This window comes from Rattus norvegicus, chromosome 2, assembly GCF_036323735.1.
Source record: "Rattus norvegicus strain BN/NHsdMcwi chromosome 2, GRCr8, whole genome shotgun sequence".
Lineage (NCBI taxonomy): Eukaryota > Metazoa > Chordata > Mammalia > Rodentia > Muridae > Rattus > Rattus norvegicus.
In genome coordinates, this window is record NC_086020.1 from 126651363 (window position 1) to 126674586 (window position 23224).

Here is a 23224-nt window from a genome sequence, read left to right on the forward strand (position 1 = left end):
TTAATTTGGATACACTCTATGTGTCCTCTGGTTAGTCTGGCTAAGGGTTTATCTATCTTGTTGATTTTCTCAAAGAACCAACTTTTGGTTCTGTTGATTCTTTCTATGGTCCTTTTTGTTTCTACTTGGTTGATTTCAACTCTGAGTTTGATTATAAATCCTTTCTTCTTTAAGTTGCTTTTGGCCATTGCACTTTATCACAGCAAGCTTATCTCAGGGGAAGTAAAGTGCACCACTTGTATTTTTCCTGAAAAGGCAGAGCTAAAAGATGGTCATTCCTAGAGCATGCTGAGTATACTTTAGAATATAGAATTTCAATTTCTATAAATGATTATGAAATTATGCACTCAGAAAATGCACAGATGAACTCCAACCCCCAATTATGGAGGTTGGCTTTAAATTTATGATCTTTTTGCCTCTGCCTCCTAAATGATGAGAATATACAAAAATACATGGTCAAATGCTGAAATTCTATGTGAACAAATACATGTGACCAAAACACAGTTCAAGGGGAAAAAAAAAGATACTACTACTATCACCAGGAAGGAGGTTATCCAGATGGTCTCTTCCTAAAATCCCCTATCTAATTGACTGTCATCTTTTTTTCTGAAACCATTCATTAGTTTTGTCAGTATGTGAATCATCAAATTTGTTGATAAACAGAATTTGGAGGTAGAAGACATAGTTCAGATCTTCAAGTCCTGCATGGATAATTACAGACAACTGATTTCCTTCAGATTTTTATTTCCTTTAATATTTACCATTTCATTTCTTAATCATTCAGGTTATTAAAATGTCTCATATTTCAAAAAGCCCCAGAATAAGAATGACAAGAATTACCTGCAGTAGCACTTACAGTGTCCCTGCCTACTTTTCTGTTGTTTTATTTTTTTCAGATTTATTTTCTGTATTTTGTGTGCACGTATATGTGGACCATGTATGTGCCTAGTGCACACAGAAGTTAGAAGAGGCATTGCACCCCCTGATAATGGAGTTACAGATACGCGTGAGCCAGAATCTGTGTGCTGATAACTGAACCTAGGTCCTCTGTAAGATCAACACATGCTTTAGGTGCCTGTCATCTCTTCAGCACTTGTTCTTCATCTTTAGCCTAGGGCTTTGTACATGACAGACACGTACTCTGTAAAATCCAGATTCTTAAAGTAGTAGTTCTGAAAGGTCCAGCATTATTGAAATCTTCTCAGAACTATTAGAAATGCAAATTATTGAGCTTTGCATTGAGAAATGAGAGATGTAGAAATTTTGTTTCTACATGTCTCAAAGTGACTATGATATATATGATTTTGAGAACTCCTAAGTTAATACATAACTTTTGAATCATATGAGTTTATCATTTCAACCCTCCAGTTTAATTTATTCTGCATTTTTTAGATTTTAGAATTATTTCCTATTTTTCATTTTCAGAAACATATAAGTTCAATTAATATTTCCACATTTTAACATATAGTTCATATTTGTAAATATCTATTCTTTTTGCTTTTAATTATGTGCACACATATATTTGTGTGCAGGAGTATGCGCATGTGCACAAGTGCCTGTCAAGGTCAGAGGTCTCAAGATCTCCTGGAGGTGGAGCTGGATTACAGGTAATTTTGCCTCCCTTGGCTTGGGTGTTGGGAACTAAATTCTGTTCATCTGGAGGAACATTATGCTCTCTTAACCACTGAGCCATCTTTCCACCCCAACATACCATTCTTTAAAAAAAAAAATCATTAGTTCTTTGAGAATTTTGTACACTGTGTTTTGATCATACTGATCCCCCCACCTCCCAACTCTTCTCAAACTCATTCAATCCCTTCAGCCCTGGATAGCCTAGAACTCTGCTACCTAGACCATGAATCTAATTCACATTCAAAGAGATTCACCTTCCTCTGCCTCCTGCATTCTGAGTGTAAAGGCATCTGCCACTATACCCAGCTCCCACACAAACTCCTGACAAGAGTCTGCATGATGTCATCATTTAAGTAGTCAAAGAATATAAACATTTTAAGACTCTTAGTGTCAAAGTTATGCTTTTCAGAAGTTTTATAAATCATAGTAATGTAACAGAACAAAATATTCAAAACTAAATGTATTCATATTTTACTCTTGCTGTTCTATCCAAAAGCAATATATGTTGTCTGTAAATAACTTTTAAATATACTTTTAATTCTTATTTATATCTTGATGATTACTAATGAAGACAGGAATAGAAATAAGGGTAACTTATTAACTTAAATATATGTTCAGCACTATACTAAATATGTTGTAGGCTCAAGCCTAATTAGAATAAAATTCTAATAAAGTAAATTATAATCCATAGATACAAATGAGGAAGATGAGCTGATAATGATGTAGAGAGCTCCCAAGGTTACACAGTTTAAAAGGAAAACGGAGATCAAATACGAGACTTCTGACCAGCCCCACCCAGTAGTACCTCATCACTTGTTGTCTTTTCCTAAAAGGTCAATGAAAGAAAGAGCCCAGTTCTGTATTAGTAATATTATATGACAGTCTGTCACATAATAGGTGCTTAATAAATATTTATGGAATGAAGGTATTTGAATTATTAATGGATTATTATGTCTATAACAGTCATCTCTTGGTAAGGGGAAGAAAGAATTAACCCCTTCCTTCAGCATACCAAAATCTGCAAAGGATCAAGTCCTTTATATAGTAGGGCAAAGTATTTACATATAATGTTCATGCCTGCTCCCATAAACATTATCCACAGCTTACTCACATCTAACACAGTGTTCTGTAAATACTTTACATACTCTAATGTTTAGTTGTAAGAAAATGTCTATTTATGGTCAATATAGACACAATACTTTTTATATATATTTCTAAGTGTTTATCTTTTTTTCTTTTTTATTTGTTCTTCTCTCATATATTATATCTTGATTCCAGTTTCTCCTCCCCTTTCTCCTCCCAGTCCTTCCTCACCACCACTACCCCAGCCCAGGTCTATTCCTCCCCCTTTCTATTCAGAAAAGAGAAGACCTCCCAGAGATATCATCCAAACACGGCATTTTTAAGAATATTTTTTTGATCCATGGCTGTCTTAATCTATTGGTGTAGAGCCTAGAGATAAGAATGGCCAATTGTATTTTGAACAAATAAAGTACACAAAGAACTCTTTTTTTCTTTCAATATTCAACTTTAAATATTCTATTAATTTAGTTATTATGTGTTAATTTTAAGTAAGTTTCCAGAGTATAACACTAAGACCATTCAATCTTGTAACAGATCATCATATTCAGTTTTTTAAAATCAGATTTTGAAAGCAAATTAACACAAAAATAGCTATGTATTTAATTAGAGTGCCTGGCTAATATGTGCATGGCCTTAATTCCAATCTCCACCCAATCTTAAAAATGTCCACACATTAAAAAAAGTAACATACTAGTACTTACATAGTAATCAGGCACTACTGTTCTATGAACTTTCTAACATTTCAGGAGTAATAAATGCATTGTATGCCATGGCTTTCTAAAAGATACCTCAATATCTAGCATTTGAAAGTATAATTTCCACGTATATCTGTATGAACAACTGTAAATTCCTCCAGAATGGAACAGAGAAACGTTTTCCACATCATTTTTCCTCTGTACTTTTTAAGCTCCTTTTATTTATATAGTGAAAAAGTTCAATGTTAGAACATGTTCCTGATCAACATAAGCACAGCCTTTCTAATTTACCTAAAATAGTATTCATAAATAGTCTCAAACCAGATTTCTAGGGAATAAAGCTATACGTTTTTACAGATAATTATAAAATCAAATCTGTGATTCATAATTTCCAGGACTATTTATAAACAAAGAAATTGAGGCACAAAAATATTTTTCTCCACAGAGCTACGAAGTAGAAGAATCAGACTCATATAAGGTCTGAGACACAGGGATGCATAATTAGAAAATGAAATAAAAGTTTTCTTATGCACAAATTACAAAAATTATAACATCGAAAAATGAAACATATAGGACACAGAATCACAAAAATTTCAAAAACTACGAGGGGAGAGAAAATAGCCACAGAAAATATAGTTTTAGTAGGATAATTATGTAATCCTTTTTTGTTAAATCCTTTTATAATCTTTGAAAATTGAAAAGGTATCAGAATAAAAACAGAAAAATATGTAAATTTACAGGAATTAAAACACTGATCACTCTTTTCTTTAGCATTTTCTCTTAACATTAATTATTCTTAAGGGACAAAAATGTTCAAAGTGCAATATGATTCAAGTGGAATATATTTGAAACTGTATTTGTAGCAAATAGTAAGGGCATTTATCTACACATTTTAAGTCATAGCAAAATCAAGGGTTATAAATTTTGTTAATCTGTTAAATAACAAAAGGTCAGTCCTGAAATTCTACATATAGACTGAACATTATATAGACTGAAGTTATATTTAGGAATATGTATGTATATACATATATGCAGGTAACTCCAACTGATGAAAACAAAGGTCATGAGTTTGAAGGGTATATTGGAGGGTTTGGCGTGGGAGAGGAAAGAAGAGAAGGAAGAAATGATGTAATTGTAGTATCAAATATAAAAATTTAAAAAGATTAACACATTTCTGAAGACTTTAAATTTAATAAGTAAAAAATATGCCACTTACTTGATTGGCTATTTGCAATTGTTCTTGAAGATTCCTCACGGTCTCATCATCTGCACAGATGTCATTTCCTATCCCTGTGCCAAAGGGAAGGGCTTCCAATTGCTTTTCAACAGCATCTTTTAATTTACTGTGTAACCTTTGCAATAAGCAGTTAACATTATACTCATTTTAATAACTCATTTTGGGGGTTCATTAATTCAACATGAGTCACATATTTCTCATATGAAATCATCTTAGTAGATTTTTTATAAAAATAGGAAGTCATTAAACACTATATGAGTAAAAATATGAATATTTTCAAACATATCAAACTGATGATAATTCAGGCAGTGCTCAGTTTGTCCTACAGAGATTTAAAAATTTCAGAAAGGTAAAATTCAGATGTTTCATCATACTAAATAATAAAAACAATTCAAAGATAAAATGTCATCTATTATACATATGAATTTCTGACATACTTTTTTCTTATTTTTTTTCTAATATTCCTATGCTATGTAATTACCAGATAATTATTTCAAACTATTAGAGACCTCAAAAAAAAAAAACAAAAAAACAAAACAAACAACTTTTTACAAATGGGCCATACAGTTCAAATACATTTTGTTCAAGAGTTAATTGCACTTTATCTCTTTGAATTTATTTTAGTTATTTTTTATATTCTGCTTTTTCAATCTAGTTGAACATTCCTAATTTCTCATTCATTGTTTCTCATCTCTACTGTTTTAGAATTCTATTTGGTTCCATTTTAAAGAATGCACCTTAGTGCAGCTCCTACTGAAGCTAAAAAATGAAACTATCACATGATCCAGCCCTACCACTCCTAGGGAGATACTTTGATGGGATCTTAGTATATAGCAGACGCATATCCACGTGAACTATAGCAATATTCATAACATAGAAGTTGTGGAAGCAATCTGGATGTCAGAAAATGACACATATACAGTGAACTTTATTCAACTCTAAGAAACAAAATGGGTAGAGCCTGAGATTACTTATGGTAAATATTGTAGGTTTTTTTCTTATGTGGGATTTAGACTTTCAAGAAATATGCAAGGCATAAAAATAAGAGCAACTACTTGGGAGGAGGAAGGAATTTTGCTGGGTGAGACTGAGTAATTGGAAATGCCCAATACTTACTAGGCACTCAAATATTTTTGAGTAATTACTTTTTTGTTATTGTAACCAAATACCTGATAAGGTATTAAGGGAGGACCAGTTTCTTTTTGGTTCAGAACAGATCAAACTGGGAAACTCATGGAGCAGGTGCTTCCGTGTCAGTGTAAGAATAGGTGGGCTCTATGTGTTCAACTCCGAGGACATCAGAGAAGGCAGAGAAATGGGAATGCCATCACTCATCTGGCTTTCTATCTTTCCCTCTTTATTCAGTCAGGAACTCATGGGCTGGTGCTGCTCACATCAGTGTTTTCCCTCCTCAGGTAAACCTCTCAGGAGAAGCCCTCCTTTCCAAGCCCTTAGCACATGTGTCTTCTGGTGATCCTAAATCCTATCAAGTTGGGAATGAAGATTAACTATAAATGATTATTTTACTGCTTCACTATTATTAACTCAGAAGATACACGGTTCCAGATTTTTGTTAGTAGCTCCATACTGTCCTTTGAGAAGCAAACGTTTTAGCACCTTTCTTTCTTTCAGTCTTTCTGAGTCTCTGGAACCTGAGCTCATGGTTAAAACAATTGTGTCTAAGTATGTATTCCCTTGTAAGTCAACCAAGCGCCACTGAAAACATCCAAGAATCTTTGGGTAGCACAAATTGGTCTTGATGGGGGGCAGGGACATGAAGTTTGGTAACTTTAGTATCTTCCTTATAAAGTGATTTAATTTATAATCAGTTCCTAGATATTATGCATTCCTATACAAATATATTAAAATGTTTCCAAAATCCAATACTATGGCACTGTACACAACTGTATAACCCAAGGTACTCATGTGTACTTTTCTTAAAATATTTTCCCTGTAATTTATAAATTATTTTGACTTTGCAATCATTAACTATGACGTATAGCTAAAAGTACAACTTTTCTTTAAAGACATAGCTAGCAGAGCTTGCTTTAAAACCTTGTAGCATTTTCAAAAGTGCCTTTAATAAACCAAGAATTCATTTTTCTATTTTTCTGTCATAAAATCCAATTGCTGCTATGGTTTAGATTTGGATTCTGTCAAATGTGTTGAAATGTGATGCTTTTTGTAACATTATTCCAAGGGAGTCAAATCTCTAGGAGGTGATTCACTGTGTGGAAGTAAGATATCTTGAGAATGAATTAGGTCTTGTGATTAACAGGCATGAGAGCGACTATTATGACATATGCTAGCAAGCAAGTTCCTTCTCCCTTCTACTTTGCATTTTTTCCACCAGAATACATCAGCATGAGGCCCTGACCAGAAGCTGAATGAGGTCAGTACAATGTTCCTGGAACTCCAGAACTGTGAGACTCAAATAAGCATATTTTCTTTATGAAATACTCAGGATCAGACAATTTTTATAACAAGCAAAACAAACAAAATCCCAAAACCAAAAATAAAAACAAACAAGCCCCACACCTGCACCATTACACTTGGAAATAAGTAGAGATTTTAAAGACTAGGTTCAAGATAGCTGCACATAAAAGGAAGAATGCTGTAAACATGTATATAAAGCAACTAAATGGTTACTATCTTTACACCATACAATGCCTTGTCTTTCTAGTACACTAGAAACCAAGCCCAACTTAGTTTATGTTTGAAAAATTACTGTAGTATTCTTTACTGGGATATTAAAAGTCTGTTTAACAATAATTATTTTGAGAAAACATTAAAGCTAAAAAAAACCCACATAGACTTAAAAAACACAATGAATGAAAAATTAAAACCTAATTTTAAATTTTAATCAGTTGTACATTTTAGTAAAAATCCATAAATCAAAAAGGAGAATAAAATATTCTTTAAAGAGAGAAAATGCAACCACTGAACTGAGAATAGGACCCCCGTTGAAGGAATCAGAGAAAGAACTGGAAGAGCTTGAAGGGGCTAGAGACCCCATATGTACAACAATGTCAAGCAACCAGAGCTTCCAGGGACTAAGCCACTACCTAAAGACTATACATGGACTGACCCTGGACTCTGACCTCATAGGTAGCAATGAATATCCTAGTAAGAGCACCAGTGGAAGGGGAAGCCCTGGGTCCTGCTAAGACTGAACCCCCAGTGAACTAGACTGTTGGGGGGAGGGCGGCAATGGGGGGAGGGTTGGGAGGAGAACACCCATAAGGAAGGGGAGGAGGGAGGGGGATGTTTGCCTGGAAACCGGGAAAGGGAATAACACTCGAAATGTATATAAGAAATACTCAAGTTAATAAAAAAAAAAAAAAGAGGAGATTAAAAAAAAGAGAGAGAAAATGATAATATAGTTAAAGCTAAAATATAATTCCATAGGAATGCTACATGTTCTGGCTAGTTTTTGTTTGTTTGTTTGTTTGTTTGTTTTTTAAATCATTTAGTTAAGTCAACTTGATACACTCTAAGGTCATCTGGGAAGAGAGAACCTCAATTGAGAAACTATCTCCATCAGACTGGTCTGTAAACAGACTGGACTGCAAGCAGTCTTGTGAGGCAGCCCATTGCGGGCAGCACCACACCTTGTAGGTGGTCCTAGGTTGTTTAAGAAAATAGACTGAGCAAGCCATGAGAAACAAGTCAGTAAGTAGCCCTTTAATTCCTGACCACTTGAGTTCCTGCCCTGCTTCCCCTAATGATAAACTGTGAGGTCTAAGTCAAATAAACTCTTTCCTCTACACGATGGTGTTTATCACAGCAACAGAAAACAAACCAGAACAACATATATTCATGAAATACAAAAGTACATTAAGAATATAGCAATAAAACAGAAACTACTACATAATATAGAAGAATACAAACAAAAGAAAGTGAAAATTTAAGAGTCCATGAACTGGATGAATTTAGGATTCAAAAATGCCCCATTTCTCCCCATTTTTGGTTTAGTTACAAGTCAACAAGAAGTCAAATTTCTACAGTTTTATGTTCTTAATGTCAAATTTTGGGAACTCAGGACAGAATAAAATTTATATAATCTTGATTAATTTTTAAAATTCTAACATGCTGAGAAAAGACATACTAGTAGATAGAAAAAAAATAAGCACAGGAAAAGATTGAGAAACCGCACTACCTTGAAATTTTAAGAAGAAAACAGAAAATTCTTTCATTAAGCACATCTCACCCTGGGAGGGGACATTTGCAATTAATACCTATTATCTACTGTTGAATGGCCAATTGGCAGTCATATTATATTTCACATTTATCTATCTATGTAGTACTTGAAAGTCTGAAACTATATTTCCAAGAAGTCCTCAAAGATGGTGTAGAAGAGATTAAAATTTTAGCAGGAAGCACTTAAAAGAGATGGATATATTTTAGTAAGAAAAATGAAAACTTTGGCATTTCATGAGAAGCAGATGAAAAATGGCCAAACATAACAGTCTTCATAAAATCTAAATCAAGATCACAATGAGAAATTGCTTAATAGTGACAATGATAGTATTTAGGAAGACTGATTAGAATTATTGCTGGAAAAATAGAGATCAACATGAATTAAAATTTTTATTGGTAAGAATGTAAACTAGGTAATACAGTCAAGTTTTAAATTAGGTTGACATTAAATTACAATCCTATAACCTGGCAATTTTACCTCTGGAAATTTTCAGACTGTGCATGATAGTGAAAAGAGTTAAGTTTCAGAATACTGGATGATTCAATTTTTATAGTTTTAAAAATGCAAACCTAACTATATAACACTAAGCAGAATTCAACACAGTTTTTCCTTCGGTAGTGGGGATGACGATGAGAACTAGAAGGAACTCATGGGTAAATGTATCAGGGTTGGCAAGTTTGTATTTAATCAGCATGTTTCCTGCTACATATTTGTACACTATTTTACTGCTTGATAATAGTTAATGGCACTTATGTGCCCTACTTCAAGCTATGACTTTATTTCTTACAGCCCGCCCATGAAATAATGCTTCTTTGTCATAGTCTATCCAACAAAACCCTCAGGATCAAGCACGATAATCCTCAATTTGAATCCTTGGTAAGGGAGTCCAAATGACATCCCATCCCAACAAACAGGCCTTGACTTTTAGTTGCTTCCCAGAATTTGAAGTAAATCTTTATTGCTGAAAACAATATACACTTTGGACACAAGACACTAAGAAACAGAGCTAGAAATAACCTGGAAGTCTCCCTGAGAACCAATGCTTACAACACTAGAAGGTATAAGCTACCAAGGTGGTTAAAATGACTAGTCCAATCCAGCTGTGGTACCTATAAAACACAGCAAAGGCTAGCAAAACACATCTCTAAAGGTGAAACAGTGGTACTTCTATCTTGTGAGTAACCACAGCTGTTCAATTGGACTTCCAGCCTGAACAGTAGGAGGAAATTCAGACCTAGTATTATAAACTTAGCCAATTATCTAGGACTGGTGAGGCCATGAAACCTAAAGGAGAACCCATTTACTATCACTTGCTGAAACCAGTATAATTTCTAACTATATCCTAAATATTTACCATTACATTATGGGTACCTAGTTAAATGTAGCTCTCGGCTCTCATCAAATACGCTTATTTTTGTAGCAGATAGAGACTAGTATAGAAAGCTACAAGTGGTCAAAATGCAGAAAAATGACCATGAGGTGCCCAGCCACATTCTATAATACCACTCCTATGAGACTAAGGGAACACAAAAGAAGAGGAAGTAGATAGATTGTAAGAGCCAGAGGACCAGGATGTCTCCTAAGAGACAATGTCTTCCAGACACTACAGGGAAGCTACATTGTAGCTAAACAACATGGTAGCCTAAAGAAGAATCTGAACAACACCACCAGGTGACTATATGGACAGGGGAAATCTCAGAAGGCTTCATCCTTAGAGAAAGAGCTAAAGGCAATTAAGAATTGCTGAGAGAGGCAAAATTAATGGTTATCCAATACCATGTTGTCAGCTCTAAAAATATGAAAGCATCACTAAGTGAACTCAGCAAGTTTATATTCATGTATATGTAAACATGTAACAATAGGTCAAGACAAAGAAAATGATTCTTTTATTATTTCCAATTTATAGAAAAAAGTTACAACAGAAGGTTGTTTACAATCACAGGTAATGAAGCCTGTAGTCAACAGAAACTCAAGCCCAGGAGTCTGTACTCTAAAGCGCCACACTCTATGCATCAAAGAACATCAAAAGACCCACTGACTAATTGATTTACCTTTCATTTTCTGTGATGACGGTTTCAAGTTGTAGTTTCATCTCACCCATGTGTTTCTACAAGAATAATAAAAGGTGGTGTAGTAATACATTCTCCAAACAATTAAATCTCCACTAAGTACTCATTTCATATGCATGCAGTCAGACTTTTTAATATTTAGATAAAATTTATTCATTTATTTTAACAAGTCTTATCACATACGGATAGTTTAATAATGTACCAAATATGATAAAACATTCATTTTGAATAGATTATAAATAAAACCATTTTATGCAATAATTGAGAAAATTGTAAAAATATATATCCAAGAAAACAAAGTAAGATACACTTCAGTATGATAAAAGAATCAGTTGAGCTGGGAGAGGTGGTGCACACATTCAACCCCAGCAGTCCTGAAGCAGAGGCAGGTGGATCTCTGTGAATTTGAGGCCAGCCTGGTCTTTGGAGTGAGTTCCAGGACAGGCAGCACCATTACACAGAGAAACCCTGTCTTAAACAAATAAGCAGGCAAGCAAGCAAACAAACAAACAAAAGCAAGAACCTAGCTCATTGCTATCCCTTGAAAATCTATCTTAACTAATCCATGTATTCAGGAGAAGTTCATATCTGTACATATATTTGCTACTTCAAGATGAAAGATGGGAATGGTGGGAAAGGAAATACAGGTCTTCTTCAGCAATCATTCATTCTTTACCTCAACACCCTTCTGAAGTGAACTCTGTTCTAAACAAGGCTGCTGAGGTAAACAGACATGGCCACTGACATAAGTATCTACTAGTAGTTCTTAGCAGGCTAGATGATTTAAAAACCCACTTCTAGAATACAAGGAAGATTGTAATTCATACTGTAAAGAGAATGAGAGGAAAGTTTCACTGACTTTCTAGGGTAATAAAGAGATTATTAGCCTTTCAAAGGAAAAAAGAAAGGGAATGTTAATAAACGCAAAATGACAAAATAAGGAGTCAGTTTTACTCATTTTTTTTTTTTTGGTTCTTTTTTTTGGAGCTGGGGACCGAACCCAGGGCCTTGTGCTTCCTAGGCAAGCGCTCTACCACTGAGCTAAATCCCCAACCCTAAGGAGTCAGTTTTAATAAGTGTGAAAGGTCTGCATGCAGCAAAAGGCAGTCATGGAAAAGCAGTTTTCCAACAAAGGTGTACTGGGCTCAAAACACTCTCATCAGTCCTCACTGTGTACTCTAGGGCAGGGAGAAGGGCCAAGCCTAGAGCAGAGCTGGCATGAGAAGTGTGAGTAGGCAGCTTCCAAGTCTCTCTCTCCTACTCACTCTCCTACTCAGAGATATTCAAAGCAACTTGGCCTAAGAAATCACTAACCACCTTTTAATATGAAATCCAAACCAAATATGGCATCAAAACCAAATTTTTCTCAGGTTCCTGCTAGCCAGAATTTCAGTCAAGCTAAAATTAATTAATATACCACTAGATAATTGAATATTGAATATATTAAAAAGTATCAAATATTGTAAATGATTATATAGAATGTTTGTGTACTACATAAGTCACATTTAGGGCTTTACTATAAAATATTTGAAAATACTTAATATTTGGAAGAAAAAGATCTACAAAGTGCTTCTTATATCATCAAAATTTCCCTACTATATATTTTTTCTTTTGTGCGGTGGGAGGGGGGGATCTTTTTTTTTTTTTATCTTTATTAACTTGAGTATTGCTTATTTACTTTTCGATTATTATTCCCCTTCCTGGTTTCCGGGCCAACATCCACCTAACCCCTCCCCCTCCCCTTCTATATGGGCTTCCCCTCCCCATCCTCCCCCCATTACTACCCTCCCCATAACAATCATGTTCACTGGGGGTTCAGTCTTGGCAGGACCAAGGACTTCCCCTTCCACTGGTGCTCTTACTAGGCTATTCATTGCTACCTATGAGGTTGGAGCCCAGGGTCAGTCCATGTATAGTCTTTGGGTAGTGGCTTAGTCCCTGGAAGCTCTGGTTGGTTGGCATTGTTGTTCATATGAGGTCTCAAGCCCCTTCAAGCTCTTCCAGACCTTTCTCTGATTCCTTCAATGGGGGTCCCGTTCTCAGTTCAGTGGATTGCTGCTGGCATTCGCCTCTGTATTTGCTGTATTCTGGCTGTGTCTCTCAGGAGAGATCTACATCTGGTTCCTGTCAGCCTGCACTTCTTTGCTTCATCCATCTTATCCAACTGGGTGGCTGTACATGTATGGGCCACATGTGGGGCAGGCTCTGAATGGGTGTTCCTTCTGCCTCCGTTCTAAACTTTGCCTCCCTATTCCCTCCCAAGGGTTTTTTTGTTCCCCTTTTAAAGAAGGAGTGAAGCATTCACATTTTGATCATCCGTCTTGAGTTTCATGTGTTCTGTGCATCTAGGGTAATTCAAGCATTTGGACTAATAGCCACTAATCAATGAGTGCATACCAAGTGTGTTTTTCTGTGATTGGGTTACCTCACTCAGGATGATATTTTCCAGTTCCCTCCATTTGCCTATGAATTTCATAAACTCATTGTTTTTGATAGCTGAGTAGTATTCCATTGTGTAGATGTACCACATTTTCTGTATCCATTCCTCTGTTGAAGGGCATCTGTATTCTTTCCAGCTTCTGGCTATTATAAATAAGGCTGCGATGAACATAGTGGAGCACGTGTCTTTTTTATATGTTGGGGCATCTTTTGGGTATATGCCCAAGAGAGGTATAGCTGGATCCTCAGGCAGTTCAATGTCCAATTGTCTGAGGAACCTCCAGACTGATTTCCAGAATGGTTGTACCAGTCTGCAATCCCACCAGCAATGGAGGAGTGTTCCTCTTTCTCCACATCCTCGCCAGCATTTGCTGTCACCTGAGTTTTTGATCTTAGCCATTCTCACTGGTGTGAGGTGAAATCTCAGGGTTGTCTTGATTTGCATTTTGGGAGGGGGATCTTTATATACAGAATTACAGGATGCTTTTACTACTTTGAAGGTATACTACTTCTTGGTCATGTCTCTAATTCTTGTTTTTTTTTTTTGTTTTTTTTTTTTTTGTTCTTTATTTTTAATGTGTTAGATTTTGTTTGTCTGCTGCTTTCATGAGAAAGTCTCTCTATGTAGCCCTGACTGTCCTGAAACTTTCTATGTAGTTCAGGCTGGCTTCTAACTTACAGAAATTTACCTGCCTCTGCCTCATGAGTACCGGGACTAAAGTCACAGGCCACTATGCTTAGGTACACATGTACCTAAAAATGTACTTAAAAATTAGCACTTTTTATTAATTATATGTCTGTGAGCATAAATAGATTATCATTAGAAGTAAATATCAACATCTTCCTTTTGTATAATACAAATGCAATAACTATTACTATCAGTGAAAACTCTTGGGATAAGTGTAGCTTCTTCTTGTAACTAATTAGGTAATCACCAGAGGTGGTAAGAACAGCAAATGAGAAACTGAAGCCAAGCACTTCAGTAAAATAGCTCATTAAAGAGACACAGGAATCAGACAGGTTATAAGAGGCTTTAGGAGGGTTAACTTTCCAGGCAACTAGCTATTCTGGAACAACAACTGAAGTAAACAAAGTATACCATCATTCAATTCATACAGTGAGTTCAGCAGAAATTTTAGATTTGCTATTCCTAAAACTAAAAATTACATCATTCACACTAAAGACTTTCATTGTTTTTTAATTGCCCCTCAGAAAGAAAAAAAAAAGATGTTTGTGGTTGGCTGAAGCTTAAATGGCCAAAGACTAAAAAATATATCATGAAGAATGGGAAATAAATTAAGAATTATCTTATGCCAGGCCAAACAAAAATTCTCAACAGAGGAATCTCGAATGGCCAAGAAGCACTTAAATATTCCTTAGCCATCAGGGAAAAGCAAATCAAAAGAACTCTGAGGGTCCATCTTAGACCCGTCAGAATGGCTAAGATCAAAACTCAAGGGATAGTACATGTCAGTGAGGATGCAGAGCAAGGGGAACACTTCTTCACTGCTGGTGGGAGTGCAAACTTTTACAACCACTGTAGAAATGAATTTGGTGGTTTTTCAGAAAACTGGGAATAGTTCTACTTCAAGACCTACTTATACTACCCCTGGGCATATACCTAAAAGATTTTCCACCATCTCACAAGGACACTTGCTCAACTATGTTCATAGCAGCTTTAATCGTAATAGCCAGAAACTGGAAACAACCTAGATGTCCTTCAACTGAAGAATGGACAAAGAAAATGTGGTACATCTATACAATCGAATATCATTTAGCTATTAAAAACAAAGACATCATGAAATTTGCAGGTAAATTGATGAAACTTGAAAATATCATCCTGAGTGAGGCAACCCAATCCCTAAAGGACATGCACGGTATGTGCTCACTTGTAAGTGGATATTAGTCATAAAATATAGCTATCATGCTACAATCCACAGATCCAAAGAAACTAAACAAAAAGAAAGACCCAAGAGAGGATGCTTGAATCTCATGTAGAAGGGGGAATAAAATAGTCATAAGAGGCAGATGGAGGGAGGGAACTGAGTGGGAGGGGAACTGGGAAGGGGGCATAGAGGATTCAGGAGCAGGGAAGGACAGGGAGATGGGTAGATGGAAATCTGAAACTGATTGAGGGGTGGGGGATAGGGTGGGGTGAGGAGGTGGGAGGCATTTCCAGAAAGAGACAGAGATAAGATAAGCACTGAAGAAAGAATCAAGGGGGAGGTGACCTTATCTGTGACTTACTAAGTTGGGGATATGGAACCTGAAGAGGCCACCTCCTGTAAGCCAGGCAGGAACCCTAATGGAGCGATTAGAGACACCAACCCACTCACAAAAGTTGCAACCCAAAATTTCTCCTGTGTACAAGAAATACAGGCAAGGGGGATGGAGTAGAGACTGAGGCAGGCAGCAGTCCATGACATTATTAATGGTTCTCTGTTATGCTTGCAGACAGGAGCATGTTGTCCTCTGCCAGGCTACACCCAACAGCTGATTCAGACAGTATAGACACCCACAGCCAAACAGTGGATAGAGCTTGGGAACTCTTATTGAAAAGTAGGAAGAAGGATTGTGGGCCTGAAGGGGATAGCAACTCCAACAGAGTCAATTAACATGGGCCCACGGGGCTCTCAGAGTCTGAACCACAAACCAAGGAACATAAACAGCCTGGGCCTAAGCCTTCCTGCACATATATAACTGATGTGGGTCCGAATAACTGAAATGGGGACTATTCCAAAAGCTGTTGCCTATATATGTTCGAGCTGGGCTGCCTTGTCTGGGATCAGTGGGAGAGAAAGTGCCTAGCCTCACAGAGACTTAAAGTGCCAGGGTGGGGGCATGCTCAGGGGGGCCCCCACTCACTCAGAGGAAGGATTGTGGGAGGGGGTAACTGAGATGGGGCAGTGAGTGTAAAGTGAATAAGTAAAAAAATAAAATTAAATTGCAAAATATTGTGTTATGATAATATAGAATCCTGGCCCTACACGTTCACTTTAGAAGTTTATATAGAAGTAAATGAAAGTCTACATAATTCTTTATGTAAAGAAAATATCTATTTTTTTAGGAGTTGTAAGCATTGTGTTCTCTTAGTAAAGGTACATACCACTCTATTAATTAAAAAATTAATACTTTAAAAATTGTTTAGTTAGCTCTAATTCTCTTGTTCCCACAAACCCTAGGATTCATCAGCTATTCAAAGGCCTATAGTGTGGTTGTATGGAAAATGCCCTTCACAGATGTACATTTTGAAAGCTTGTATTGAGAGGTGGTAACTTGAGAGGAGACTCCAACTTCATACAAATTAATCTGTAGCTTCATGAGCAATTTAGAGACCACCGAGTTTAAAGACACAGGTCATGAGGGGTAAGACTTCAAAAGGCTTATATTGTCCTAGCATCCCTTTTCTTCTCTCTGCTTCCTAGACACCATGAAGAGAGTAGCCTTCCTTATTGTGCTCTCCAGCTACCAAGGTATTTTCTGTCTTGCTCAGAACCAGAGAAAGAGAGCCAGGTATCCTGGATGGAAACCATTTGCCAAAATCCCTCCCTTCCCTCATTTTTCTCAGGTATTTTGTCAAAGAGTTAGAAAACCATCAAAGCCTACTAGGTACTACACTTTAAAGCACAACACAGAATTTCTTCTTGGCCATGCACTAAGAGAAAAGACAGCCAGGTGGTGGTTGCTCACACCTTTAACTCCAGTACTCTGGAGGCAGAGGCAGATAAAGCTCTGTGAGTTAGAGGCCAGCCTGGTCTACAGAGAGTTCCAGGACAGCTAGGGCTACACAATCAAACCAAAACAAAAAACAAACAAACAAACAAACAAACAAACAAACAAGCAAAAAACACCTGGGGATGGGGAGAAAAAAGGGAGGACAATGGGCTCAGAGCCTGCCACTCACACAGCACCACTTTGAGAAAACAGCCTGGAGGGATTATTTTAATCCAGGGCCATTATGCTTCCTCACATCTACATGATGCTTTCTTTACTGTTAGTGAATTGATCTAGGGGTTGGTATCTAGGCCTAATACAATCATTATTATAGCCAATCTCTAACAAAGTCATTATCAGCTGGTGGGCTTAGCCCAAGACAGAAAATCCGATTAAGAAATATTTCTAGATATTTATCTACCGTTTTCTCTTTTTCCTTTTGGTGAACTGTCCGCTAATTGAGCAGCAGCTTTGTGTTTAGCTTTTACAGCTCTACACATTCTGGAGAAAGGAAGCAGCAGCAGCAGCTTTCAGAGAAGGCAGTGGGGAAGATAACAATAACAAAAGTGGAAAAGGAAACCCTGGAACCAAAGGGTACTGCTGGGAATGGAGTTAAGGAAAAGTGGAAGTATGCAGTGGGTGGAGCTAGGAGAGATCAATAAAAAACATGGTATGTAGGAAAACCCCATATGGAAACCCATTACTCTGCAAGCCAATTTTAAAAATAAAAGCTCTTTTAAAAATGAAATACCTGGTAACAGAAAATCTGGGAGGAAATGTAAAAGACATTTCAACTGAAAGAAACACATTATAAATATTAGTTATATTCAAAGATGTGGTTACTTTAAGCGTGTAACAACCCTATAGTATGCTATAGTTTTCCATGAGCAGAATCTCAGAAGCCCTGAGACTGAGACCTGTCTACACAGAAAATGTCATAAGTTTATTGCCATTATTCTTAAAATAAATTTCCACTAGTAAAAACAAAATCTGCTAAACCCAAGCATATATTGGAAGTAGAATAATAATATCTTATTTAAAAGATATAAAGGCATATGACAGAAATAGCATCTGAAGATGGGGGATAACCATTATGCAAGTAATGACATATGTGGGTAGATTCTGAGATGGGCTCTGATCACTGAGCTATGAACAAATAACAATGCCATCAGGACACTGCTTCCAGCTTTTAAAAGATGCCTCTGCCAGAGAGCAAGAACAAGGAAATACTGGATTAAAAAGAAAACTGAAGCTAGTGTTTATAGATATACATTTACAGATAAATGAGACTTTCATATTTTCTTCTCATAGTCAAACCTTACAAAAGCTAAGTGATTATGACTTCTCACCTGGTAATAGGTCAGCTGCCTGTTTAGCTCTTCGAGATGTTTCTCATACTCAGCAATGAGAGGAGGTAAAGCACTAAAGGAAAGTACAGAATTAAAAGACTGAATATTCAGTTCCACTTACTTTAAGCATGTAATAAGTAAAGTAAATCTCATATGAAAATTTGTGTCTAATATGAATCAGTACTTGCCCTTTTTCTTAAACCCTTAACACAAGTAATATTTTGGACTGAAAACTTCTTGATCAGGTGGAAGAAACAGGAGAGAAGCCTTGAACTCCAAAGGATAACAAACAGTTTCTCTGGCTTCCACTTAATAAAGCCTCCATACGATTTACTTGTTACAAATCAAAGATGCTCTCAGATATTACTAAGTACTTGGGGAACAGGCAAGATCATATTCCATTAGAATCCACTATTATAAATTCCATCAATGTTTTCATCAACTGGATAGCAAGTCATTTATGTTCAATTGCAGCAGACCATACATTAAGTAGTCATAAATTAAGGAACTCTTTCAATAATCAAATAATTGAAAAATAATATCTATTTAATAATACTTTACCTTTGGTCATTTACAGAGTTTGTTAGTGTGTCACCTCTGCCTCCTTTGGACATGCTGTTCTATAACAAAAATATTTAAAAAACATAAAAATATTTTAAATATTGATAATATTTAATTAATAATATAAAATATTAAAATATTTTCTCACATTATTCTAGTTAAAACTGAAACTGGCTTAAATTAATTATCAATATGATTTTTATAACTTTATAAAATTTATCAAATGTAATTCAAAAGGAAATAAAGAAAAAAGCTGATGTTGAAATGCATTTGGTAAACTTAACTATGCATGATAAAAAATTGGCCAATAAGAACTACAAAGAATTTTCTATTTGATGAAACTATTTACCAGGGATTAACACTAATTATTATTTATGGTGAAACAAGGGAAGCTTACATTAAGTTCAGCAACAATACAAGGCTGCTTACTTTCACTGTTCTGGTCAACATGATATAAGGAATGTTTAAAGGCTGAAGAGTAATATGTGACATAATTATCATATACAAATAATTTGATTATTTACCTAGAAAACACCACATAATGTAATACATGTTCAAGTAAAATAGAGACTACATTAAATCTTAGATAGGAGAGCATACTAAAAAAAAAGTTCAGTAGTTTCCTCAAACATTAATAGTCATTTTCCCTTTATCTTCCTGGAAAGTAACTTGTGTACTTTATTTTTTTTAACAGCCAATCTTTTTACTTTTGTAATTTTCCCTAATTTTACACTGGCAGTTCATTACTTAAGTTCTACTTCCTTTCTTTTGTCAAATTTAATTTGTTCTTGCTGTTCATTTTCTACATTAAATGCATGCAAATAGGGGAGTACATTTCCTTTTAAATGCTGCTTCAGTCCTAATGTATGAGTTTAAGAAGTATTAATCTTGCTTGTTTGTTTTTAAGATAAATGTAGAGTCACATGAAACTTTTTAAAAGTTTTTTTATTAGAGATATTTCTACTTACATTTCAAAGGTTATTCCCCTTCCCGGTTTCCTGTCCATAAGCTCCCATTCCTGACCCTCCCCCTCCCCCATATGGGTATTCCCCATACATATCCCACTTATTGCTCCCCCCATATTCCCCTGCACTGGGGGTCCACCCTTGGCAGGACCAAGGGCTTTCCCTTCCCTTGATACCCCAACAAGGTTATTATCTGCTACATATGCAGTTGGAGCCCTGGGTCAGTTCATGTATAGTCTTTCGGTAGTGGTTTCGTCCCTCGAAGCTCTGGTTGGTTGGCATTGTGGTTTTTATGGGGTTGCAAGCTCTTTCAACTCTTTCAATACTTCCTCTAATTCCCCCACAAGGGGGTCCTATTCTCAGTTCGTTGGTTTGCTGCTAGCATTGACCTCTGTAATGGACATGCTCTAGATGTGTCTCTCAGGAGAAATCTATATCCGGTCCCTTTCAGCATGTATTTTCTAGCTTCATCAATCTTATTTACTTTTGGTGGCTGTATACATATGGGCCACATGTGGGGCAGGCTCTGAATGGCCATTCCTTGAGTCGCTGCTCTAAACTTTGCTTCCATAATCCCCCCAATGGATATCCCCCCTCCTTTTAAGAAGGAATGGGAGAATCCATATTTTGGTCATCCTTTTTCTTGAGCTTCCTGTGGTCTATGGATTGCATCTTGGGTAATTTGAGCTTTGTGGTTAATATCCATGAGGGCATACCAAGTGTGTTATTCTGTGATTGAATAACCTTACTCAGGATGATATTTTCTAGTTCATTCCATTTGCCTATGAATTTCATGAAGTCATTGTTTTTGATAGCAGAGCAGTAATCCATTGTGTAGATGGTACCACAGTTTTGGAATCCATTCCTCCGTTGAAGGGCATCTGGGTTTGTTCCAGTTTCTGGCAATTATAAATAAGGCTACTATTAACATAGTGGAGCATGTGTCTTTGTTGTATGTTGGAGCATCATTTGGGTATATGCCCAGGAGAGGTAAAGCTGGGTCCTCAAGTAATGGAATGTCCAATTTTCTGAGGAACCTCCAGACTGATTTTCAGAGTGGTTGTACCAGTTTGCAATCCCACCAACAATAGAGGAGTGTTCCTCTTTCTCCACATCCTCGCCAACATCTGCTGTCACCTGAGTTTTTGATCTTAGCCATTCTGACTGGTGTGAGGTGGAATCTCAGGGTTGTTTTGATTTGTATTTCCCTGATGAGTAAAGATGTTGAACATTTCTTTAGGTGCTTTTTGACTGTTCAATAATCCTCAGCTGAGAATGTTCAGTTTAGCTCTCTGTATCTCATTTTTTTTTTTATTAACTTGAGTATTTCTTATATACATTTCGAGTGTTATTCCCTTTCCCGGTTTCCGGGCAAACATCCCCCTCCCCCCTCCTCTTCCTTATGGGTGTTCCCCTCCCAACCCTCCCCCCATTGCCGCCCTTCCCCCATAGACTAGTTCACTGGGGGTTCAGTCTTACCAGGACCCAGGGCTTCCCCTTCCACTGGTGCTCTTACTAGGATATTCATTGCTACCTATGGGGTCAGAGTCCAGGGTCAGTCGATGTATAGTCTTTAGGTAGTGGCTTAGTCCCTGGAAGCTCTGGTTGCTTGGCATTGTTGTACTTTTGGGGTCTCGAGCCCCTTCAAGCTCTTCTAGTTCTTTCTCTGGTTCCTTCAATAGGGGACCTATTCTCAGTTCAGTGGTTTGCTGCTGGCATTCGCCTCTGTATTTGCTGTATTCTGGCTGTGTCTCTCAGGAGCGATCTACATCCGGCTCCTGTCGGTCTGCACTTCTTTGCTTCATCCATCTTGTCTAATTGGGTGACTGTATATGTATGGGCCACATGTGGGGCAGGCTCTGAATGGGTGTTCCTTCAGTCTCTGTTTTAATCTTTGCCTCTCCCTTCCCTGCCAAGGGTATTCTTTTTCCTCATTTAAAGAAGGAGTGAAGCATTCACATTTTGATCATCCATCTTGAGTTTCGTTTGTTCTAGGGATCTAGGGTAATTCAAGCATTTGGGCTAATAGCCACTTATCAATGAGTGCATACCATGTATGTCTTTCTGTGATTGGGTTAGCTCACTCAGGATGATATTTTCCAGTTCCAACCATTTGCCTACGAATTTCATAAACTCGTTGTTTTTGATAGCTGAGTAATATTCCATTGTGTAGATGTACCACATTTTCTGTATCCATTCCTCTGTTGAAGGGCATCTGGGTTCTTTCCATTTTCTGGCTATTATAAATAAGGCTGCGATGAACATAGTGGAGCACGTGTCTCTTTTATATGTTGAGGCATCTTTTGGGTATATGCCCAAGAGAGGTATAGCTGGATCCTCAGGCAGTTCAATGTCCAATTTTCTGAGGAACCTCCAGACTGATTTCCAGAATGGTTTTACCAGTCTGCAATCCCACCAACAATGGAGGAGTGTTCCTCTTTCTCCACATCCTCGCCAGCATCTGCTGTCACCTGAGTTTTTGATCTTAGCCATTCTCACTGGTGTGAGGTGAAATCTCAGGGTTGTTTTGATTTGCATTTCCCTGATGACTAAAGATGTTGAACATTTCTTTAGGTGTTTCTCAGCCATTCGGCATTCCTCAGCTGTGAATTCTTTGTTTAGCACTGAACCCCATTTTTTAATAGGGTTATTTGTCTCCCTGCGGTCAAACTTCTTGAGTTATTTGTATATTTTGGATATAAGGCCTCTATCTGTCGTAGGATTGGTAAAGATCTTTTCCCAATCTGTTGGTTGCCGTTTTGTCCTAACCACAGTGTCCTTTGCCTTACAGAAGCTTTGCAGTTTTATGAGATCCCATTTGTCGATTCTTGATCTTAGAGCATAAGCCATTGGTGTTTTGTTCAGGAAATTTTTTCCAGTGCCCATGTGTTCCAGATGCTTCCCTAGTTTTTCTTCTAGTAGTTTGAGTGTGTCTGGTTTGATGTGGAGGTCCTTGATCCACTTGGACTTTAGCTTTGTACAGGGTGATAAGCATGGATCGATCTGCATTCTTCTACATGTTGCCCTCCAGTTGAACCAGCACCATTTGCTGAAAATGCTATCTTTTTTCCATTGGATGGTTTTGGCTCCTTTGTCAAAAATCAAGTGCCCATAGGTGTGTGGGTTCATTTCTGGGTCTTCAGTTCTATTCCATTGGTCTATCTGTCTGTCTCTGTACCAATACCATGCAGTTTTTATCACTATTGCTCTGTAATACTGCTTGAGTTCAGGGATAGTGATTCCCCCTGAAGTCCTTTTATTGTTGAGGATAGCTTTAGC

General features: G+C 36.9%; 1 protein-coding gene across 9 annotated transcripts in view; it reads right to left on the reverse strand.

Annotated features, from left to right (window-relative positions):
• The window catches only part of Sclt1 (sodium channel and clathrin linker 1), a 158444-nt gene that overhangs the window by 117927 nt on the left and 17293 nt on the right, over positions 1–23224 (reverse strand). For 6 of the 9 annotated variants that reach the window (XR_005500249.2, XR_005500251.2, XM_039101816.2 and 3 more), the window contains 4 exon segments: positions 18981–19039; positions 18420–18492; positions 10900–10955; positions 4627–4762 (listed from right to left, as the gene is read on the reverse strand). Coding sequence is in view for 6 of the 9 variants with exons in the window: in XM_039101816.2 (XP_038957744.1) it covers positions 4627–4762; positions 10900–10955; positions 18420–18492; positions 18981–19039 (324 nt within the window). In the remaining 3 variants the exon portion in view is untranslated. 9 annotated transcript variants of the gene reach the window in all.